Source organism: Populus alba, chromosome 6, assembly GCF_005239225.2.
Source record: "Populus alba chromosome 6, ASM523922v2, whole genome shotgun sequence".
In the NCBI taxonomy this organism is placed as follows: domain Eukaryota; kingdom Viridiplantae; phylum Streptophyta; class Magnoliopsida; order Malpighiales; family Salicaceae; genus Populus; species Populus alba.
The window spans coordinates 13720267-13728798 of NC_133289.1; the positions used below are offsets into that span (position 1 = coordinate 13720267).

The 8532-nt window shown below is 31.0% G+C and overlaps 1 protein-coding gene across 1 annotated transcript; it reads left to right on the forward strand.

Annotated features, from left to right (window-relative positions):
* The first annotated feature begins 2223 nt into the window (after positions 1 to 2223).
* LOC118048038 (nudix hydrolase 19, chloroplastic) lies at positions 2224 to 7168 on the forward strand. The gene is made up of 6 exons (XM_035057551.2): positions 2224 to 2919; positions 3717 to 3857; positions 3949 to 4053; positions 4254 to 4353; positions 6220 to 6312; positions 6717 to 7168. The coding sequence occupies exons 1-6, from the start codon at positions 2425 to 2427 to the stop codon at positions 6992 to 6994; spliced, it is 1212 nt and encodes a 403-aa protein (XP_034913442.1). The 5' UTR covers positions 2224 to 2424; the 3' UTR covers positions 6995 to 7168.
* The last annotated feature ends 1364 nt before the right edge of the window (positions 7169 to 8532 follow it).

Sequence of the window (8532 nt, forward strand, 5' to 3'; positions counted from 1 at the left end):
TCAAAAGTGAGTAACTCAGTCATCGATTGACATGATGTCCATTTCACAAAACCACTATTTTTTTGTCTGTGTTTACACTTCTAGCTTTTTTAGTGGGTTCTTACTAAAGGTTGATCACATTTCTCTCAATATCAGAAGTAAAAAAACAAACTCCTTGGTTTCCAAGTTTGTTGCAAAATCACCATTATAAAACCAGCATAAGTATGGAGCTTATAGCAGTAAAATGTACTCCAAAACCCTCTTATTTTGGTCAAAGGACTAAACTTTGATCAATTTATGTTTGAATCCATAAAAAACCCTACCAAAAACTATAAATACCTTTTGAAAAATTAGAGTAAAACAAAGGAAAAAAGGAGAAAAAATTGATAAAGAAACTCTAAGTATGAGGTTTAAGAGTTTAGCATAAAAATTTCTTAAGTTTTGAATTGACATCAAGCTTGTGGAAGCAACACTTCACAAAGGAAAGCAAAGATGGCAGTAACTACTCTAAAAGCTTCAAGGTATTACTTTTTAATCTAAAAGTGGAGTCTATGTGACCTGTTTAAGTTGTTTTTTTTTTTTTTATTATTATTATTATTATTATTGTCATTTGGTCTGTATTTATGTTTACAAACATGAAGATAGAGTTTGGAATGCTTGGTTAGTAGTGTTGTGGTTGCTTGTTTTGTTACTATGATAGTCTCATTCTGTTTTCTAAAGCTCTTTTAGATGTAGTAAAAGTCTTCTATTTAAGTTGTTTCTTTTTGATAAAATAATGTTGTTTTAGTTTAACTTAAGCAATACATGTTGAAACAATGATGTTTATCATGGATTTGCTAAGTTTGTTCATGACCAAAATGAGTTTAGAAAACCAATTTTGAATCTATATTGCATAAACATATCCCTTATTTTAGAAAACACAAAAATATGTTTTTGTTTTCAAGAATTTCATTTAATATCGGATTGTAGACTTACACTGTAAGATATAGATATAGTATTAAAAATACATGGTTTGTTCGAAATTTCAAAAAATCCAAAAAAAAAAAAATTCTCCTCATCTAAAAAACACAAACAAATATGTTTTGTTTTCGTGAAATTTAAAATTACACTAGAAAGTATACATTCAACTATTAAAGATACAAAATAAAAAATAAATGCGATGCTAAGGCCCTGTTTGTTTGCTGGAAAGTAAATTCCGGGAAAATGAATTATTTTCTGATGTTTGGTAGTGTAATGAAAAATAAGTTGGAAAACACTTTCCAATGTTTGGTTATGTCATGGAAAATGAGTTGGAAAATAACTTATTAATGTTTTATTTATCTCAAGTTTATTAAAATAATGAAGAACAAATCTTACAAATTAAAAAGTTGAATGAGAATGAAATTGAAAAAAAAATATAATTTCATAAATTATCTCAAAAAAAAAATAATAATAAAAATAATAGAGATCAAATCTAAAAAATTAAAATAATAAAAGAAGAAATTAAAATAATAATAATTAACATTTCATAAATTATTTCAAATAAATAGGTAACAATCAAAAGAATGAGGATCGAATTTGATAGATAAAAATTTTCAATAAAAAAATGATAAGGAAAAAGTAAATAACAATTATAAAAATAAGGACCAAAATTAATATAAAAATTAAATTTTAAGAGATGAAATTGAAAAATAAATATTTAAGACAAAATATATATATCAATTAAAAGTTTGAGGATCAAATTTGATATAATCAGCAAATAATATATATTTTTAAAATTTTCACAACTTCTGGAAAGTGTTTTTCGCCAAATTTTTCAGGAAAACACTTTTCTAAAAACGAAGCCAAATTTTTCTTTGACTGAAAAGTATTTTTCGTTGGCCAACTTTTCTAATAACAAACAAACATAGGAAAGTTTGAAAAGTGATTTTCTAGAAACCACTTTCCGGAAAACAAACATAACATAAAATTAAAGTTTTAAAACGGTTAGAATTTAACTTGATAAGATAGAAATTTTCTTACGAAAAGAAGTACCTTGAACTTTAAATGAAACCAAGAAATAAAAATATAATTTAAATTAACAATTAATTAATAATGCAATTTATTTGAAGTAAGGTATATTAATAATAATGTTTTTTCTTGTATAATTAATTTTTTACCTAGATTTTTATTAATTATAAATTTATTAATAATTATGATACTAAATAATAATTTTTGTAATTATAATTTTATAATTAAATATAATTTTATGATTAAATTTTACGGGAGACAGCTGCAGCTTTCGATGCCGAGCACGTCACAACAAGAGTCACCCAAGAACCCCTCCATCATCATCATCATGTCGCCGTCGCCGTCGCCGTCATCATCCACGATTCCTCCCTCTTTTTTTACGAGCTCCTCTCTCCCAAAGCAGCCCCGTTCTTCTTCACAGAGAAATCTTTATCCTATTTCCGTACCAAAACCGCCATGCCCATAAGCCTCCAATCCCACGCCTTTGCAGGCAATCCTCTTAAGTCTAAAACACCCAAACCAACCCACCCATTATCACCTGCCTTAGCCCTTGAAACCCTCAAAACTCAACTTGTAGACAATTCCCATCAATCTTCTTCTCTTAATTTCAAGGTTCTACCCTTTAGGAAGGGCAGGCCTTTGGCGTCCTCCACTAGCACCGATGCTGATTTGGGGCCCAAGTGGCATCTGGGCTGGATCAGTTTGGCTGATTGTACAGGTTTATTTTCTGCTTCTGGGGTTGAATTCACCGGAGACAGCTTGTTATATCTGGGTTCAAGCTCTGAACAAGATGTGGATGTGGTGTATTGGGCAATTGATGTCTCCGGTGAAAATAGTTTATTCTCTGAATTTGATAGCGAGCAGGTTTGCTTCATTGAGTTAAGAACACTTATGGTGGCTACAGATTGGGCTGATGAGCAGGCCATGGTTGATTTGGCTGTTGCTGGCCATGTAAGTTGGTTTCGTTTTTCAATTAGTTTAATATCATAGATTTATGCGCTTGGTTCTAAGAATGAGGTTTGGATCATTTTAAGTGCCTCAAGTTAAAATGGTAACATAGATGCGAGCTTTCTAGTTGCTGAAAAATGGCTTTTTTCCCTTCTCGTCTTTATAGTTGAGATATATTTTTTATCACTGAAGTTTGTGAAAATTTGAGGCTGCCATTTTGTCGATGGCTTGAATTTCAGATTATCATCTTGCCAGTTAATTGGATGTTTCAACTTTTTACAAGCCATGGAAAAAAGTGTCTTGAAACTTGAAATTCAAGCCTCGTGCAACATAGGAAAAGTTTTACCTGAGCTAATCTCATGTTATTCTCTAGAAGTGTATTGCGACACAAGTATTTTGATGAATAACTAAGCGTACAGTGATGTAATTTGAACTGAGCAGACTACAAACATTTGCCTGTCCCAATTTATCATCTTTATTACTTATTTATTTCTATCCCCTCGTAGGTTTTTGTCTTTACTTTAACATCTTAACTGAAAGGTCTCATTTTGCTACGGAAGTCTCTTCCCCTCCATATTTGTTCTCCATCTCTTCGAGATTAGAGTTGGACCTGGGGGGTGGATGTTTCCTTGATCTCGCTGTCAGTAGCCTCATGACGTAAATATGTTTCACTTTCTCCCATTCTAATAGGTCCAGGTCCATGCCACCTTGTCAACATACCCCCATTTAATTAATATATATGTGCCATTTTGGTGCACTAAGAGTTCCATATTAACCATTTTGGTCTTTGCATTGGTTAGGCCAAAGCATTGCTGGAGTGGCATAACATCTCACGTTTTTGTGGATATTGCGGAGAGAAAACTGTGCCCACAGAATCTGGGAGGAGGAAACAATGCTCAAATGAGTTGTGCAGAAGGAAAGTTTATCCTCGAGTGGATCCAGTACAGTAATTCTTACCTCACTCCGCTGTGAATGTTGTTTAAACCTCTAGTGGATGCATTAGCTTTGAAAATTACTGTTCTCTTACTGCAGGTTGTCATCATGTTAGTTGTTGATCGAGAAAATGATCGTGCCCTTTTAGGCAGACAGTCAAGATTTGTACCCCGAATGTGGAGTTGCTTAGCAGGTTTCATAGAGGTTTGTGTCTTGGCCAATTTCTAGTTTGCCCATAGCTAGAAGCATTCCCTGTAAGCTGAAGGATCCAAAATGCATACAAGCATTAGTTCATATGAGATAGACCCTCATGATAATATCATAAGAAATCATCTATTTGGCAATTATTTTATTCTCTCTTCTGTACTTGAATTTAAATTTTTGAATTCTTCTATTGTCCTTAGCCTGGAGAAAGCTTAGAAGAGGCAGTGAGGAGAGAAACATGGGAAGAGACTGCCATTGAAGTAGGAGAAGTTATGTATCATAGCTCTCAGCCATGGCCTGGTATCACCTTTACCACTCTTATATGATTGCATTTTCTTCAACTTTTCGCTTGTGTGTCATAGAGCTTACTGGGAATGTAACAAGGAAGAGTATTTTTGTCTTTAATCAACAAAATTAAAAATTGCATTAATATTCCATCCGTCATATAGTGGAGGGCCAAAGATTAGCACCTTAAAGGTTAAAGTACATCCATACTGAAACTAAAATATTATCTCTGTGTGTGTTATAATAATTCTCCATTTAGTATATTGTGGGTCGCTACCCTGTCATTCATCACCTTTGGTTTTAATTATTTCATTGGATATATGAATTATCGGGTACAAAATGTAGAATATCTAAAATGACATCTTTGTGCTATTACAATGAGTGGATAAATTAAAACAATTGGATGCATATACTTTGGAATTTTTGTCTATTGAAAAATGAAAAAAAATATTCCTTACATTATTATGCCAAGCAACCTTTTCAAAATGGAAAAAACCTGAAAACCTGTTTTAAATCTTATTCAAAGGATCAGTGACTATTATGTAAAGAACAAACATAATTTATCATGACAAACATATTTCATGCTTTAACGTTAAATTGAGACATTATTGATGAAATTATATTAATTACATTGAGAAACCGGTCATTAAAAGGTTAATTCAAACCATTAATATCTTTTCTAATATTTAGGGGATCATAACACGTTTTTAGATAATGCACCTGATCTAAAATATGAATAAAACAATTTATGAATTGATAATAAATTAAATTGTTTAATTTATTTAATTCTATTTAATTAGAATTATAATTTAATTTTTTAGCCAACATATTAGGAGCCTAATCGGTTATACATTAAGAATTATTAGTCAGAAATTAAACTGAGATAATTAATCAAGTATAACTTGATTGAAAATAATTTTAGAATTAAATACTAGAATGCATTTAATTCAGGGATTATAATTCTAGTCCTACAAGAAACAAATAAGGATTTGATTGATTAAATTTATAAAATTATCCTTAAATAATAATAATAAATAAATATTATTTAAGAAGCAAATTGATATTTTGCTAATTTACAAGATTTTTATAGATTTCCCTATAAATAGTAAGTTCTGTCTCTTATAGTGATTTGTTAGACAGAAAAACTACGTAAGTCACAGAATTGAGAGCTAACACTTTAGGCATAACAATCCCTCTTCTAAATAAGGATTTAGGAGATCTCTCACAAAATAGATAGCTAACACTCTAGGCATAACAATCCCTCTTCTAAATAAGGATTTAGGAGATCTCTCACTGGTAGTTTGTGTGGATTACCGTTGGGGGCTAGACAATTGAGCGACCTGTGGTTTGGAACAACCTAGCCTTTAAAGAATTATTCAAAGCCGAAGAAGATCAGATTTTCAAGTAATAAATTCCTAAACAACTCTAGATTTGTCTAACAGGATCCTAAGGACTCCCGAATAATTTTGTTTTATTATTTTTGCTGCATGTATGATATTCAAGAACCTAACATATTATCCATAGTCGGAGATAAGTGTTGCACCGTATATCTTACAAATATCATTGCATGAATTTTTATCAAATAATTAAGTATATAATGTAATTAAAACAAATTTAAAAGATAAATGTCTTAGCAATTTCATTAAATAACTTTATTATCTTTACACCAACAAGCTAATATCTATTGGCTCTTAGGCCATGACACTTTAACAATTGCTCTTTTTTTTATATTCTTTCGTGTTTTTGTTTCACCGGTGATTAGTGTTCTCTACACTTCCTCTGTTTGTGCAAAACTGTTATAGTTGATGTCTTGTTACTCTCTAACTTATTTATTTACATGTGCTGTTAGCTTATTGTGCACCTGTTCTGGTTTCTTTCTAGTTGGCCCAAGCAGCATGCCATGCCAGCTAATGGTGGGTTTCTTCGCATTTGCAAAATCACTTGAAATAAAAGTAGACAAGGCAGAGTTGGAAGGTAATTGAAAATTGAGAATTTGGTTGATTACTCTTGGGTCTCTCCTTTCCCTCCTGAAACCTCTTTCTTTGGCATGGAAAAAATTCTGGGCACAATACAAACTCTAGAGCAAAAGGAGTAACCAAATTTTTACCTTCAGGTTGGTTGAAGTTCCACATCTCTCCATTTTAGATGTGAAAGAGCTTTTGATCCCTTAACTGTAGAAAGGGAAAGGAAACTAAATCTATATTTTCACTAAGTTGATATGATTTCTGGTGGAAAAGGTGACGGTAATGCGCATATAATGGGAGGAAAGAAATCATACGATACACATTTATTGGTCTCTTCCATCTCTTTTTGTTTATAATTGGATGGTCTGCTGGAGACATATCATGGGGCTAATATTGAATTTTTGAATAATTTAGATGCTCAATGGCACAGTAGAGAAGATGTCCGAAAAGCATTAATGTTTGCGGAATACGAGAAGGCACAAAGAACAGCAGCGGCCAAGGTAGACCAGATGTGTAAAGGACAGAGTTCATCATCAGATTTTAATGTAGAAAGTGGGGAACTTGCTCCGATGTTTTTCCCTGGACCTTTCGCAATTGCGCATCGCCTAATAACTTCATGGGTAAATCAAGCTTCAACATTTGATGCTCTGCAATTCAAACAACAACCAAATAGTTATCAGTCAAATTTGTAGCAGTCCCAACCCTTTCAAAGGCTAAAAACTTCACTCTTGCAGGAAGAGTATATTTGAATTTCATCATTCTCTTGTTTTTGTCAAGATATTAGAGACAGTATTTGATCCTAATTTGCTCTGTATTCCAATATTCATTCAAAATAAAGGAAAACGACATCCGTTGATCTTCTGGGAGCTTGCTTTCTAGAAAACGTCTGCTAAGATTTTCTATTTAAATGTTTGTTGTAGACTGGACTTTATAATTGTGTTAGGTGTACTTGGATACGGAAGCCAGATTTTCCCCTCTTTCTTTACGATTTCTTATTTTCCAAGCTCAAAAGTTCCTAGAATACTCTAGGTTTTCTTTTTTACTTACTTTGTCCAATATTTTCCTCTTCAAAAAGGGCTTATAACCGTTCTCGTGTGTTGCAAGCTTTATTTTATATAGTTGCACCATGCAAGGAACTTTATTTTTGTGCAATTAAGTTCTCGACTATGATATCAAGGGAATGAAAAGAAAAAAGAGAATGAAAAGAAAAGAGAGCAGATGATAAATTTATATTAATGGTTGAGTCCATGAGTATCAAATCTTAATCAATGTTAAGTAAGAGATTGGAGTCACTAAAATATATTAGAGCTTGGCTTTATTTTTTAAGAATTGGAATTTTTTTATTTTATTTTAAAAATACTCTTAAACTAGTTTATATTTGAATCTTAATTCTAGCCCAATATTTTAGTAGGGTTTATTATATTGAACTATATATATATATATATATATATATATATATATATATATATATTGCAAGCTGTGACAACTCAATGATTTTTATAAATAATATTGGAGAAGATTTCTTTTACTCTTGGTTCTTCATTGAGCTATTCAGAACTTATCAAATATTCATTATTTGTGGTGTTCAACCTTTATAACTTCGGTTCTTTTGTTCATGTAATTATTGGGTTAGGTTCTTTTCAACTTGATTTTAGCTTTATTGAGTTGTGTTCAATCTTGACTGTGGATTCTAGGATTCTAACCTTCTAGATTTGTATTAGTTGATAACACAACATATAGCATGGATAAAATCTAGAGTTCTTAAGTCCTAATGTTACAGATGTAAGTTGTAGAGAGATTTAGAAAAACATTCTCTAATATTTTATAAAATCTGAATAATAATTTGATTATGAAAATATAAAATAAATATCTCTATTCATATTAGTTTTATACATAGAATCATTTATAGAAAATGATTCCTAATTAGACCTAAAATCCTTTATAGAAAATGATTTCTAATTAAAACTTACATAACTAATAGAATTCATTTAGCATTAAAATTCTTAAATAGTAAAATACTAATTAAATTAAAATTCCCAATCTAAATAGAAAAAAGAATCTAAATACAATAAGGTAAATAAAAACAATCTCACACAATAATATTTGAGCTTTATTTAAAGATTTTCCCAATATCCGATCATTATAAACCTTTAACCTAATAGAAAATAAAGCCTTTAAAATCCTTCTCAAGATTTTAGCTTAATCCAACAGTCAGATTACAAGTTATGCT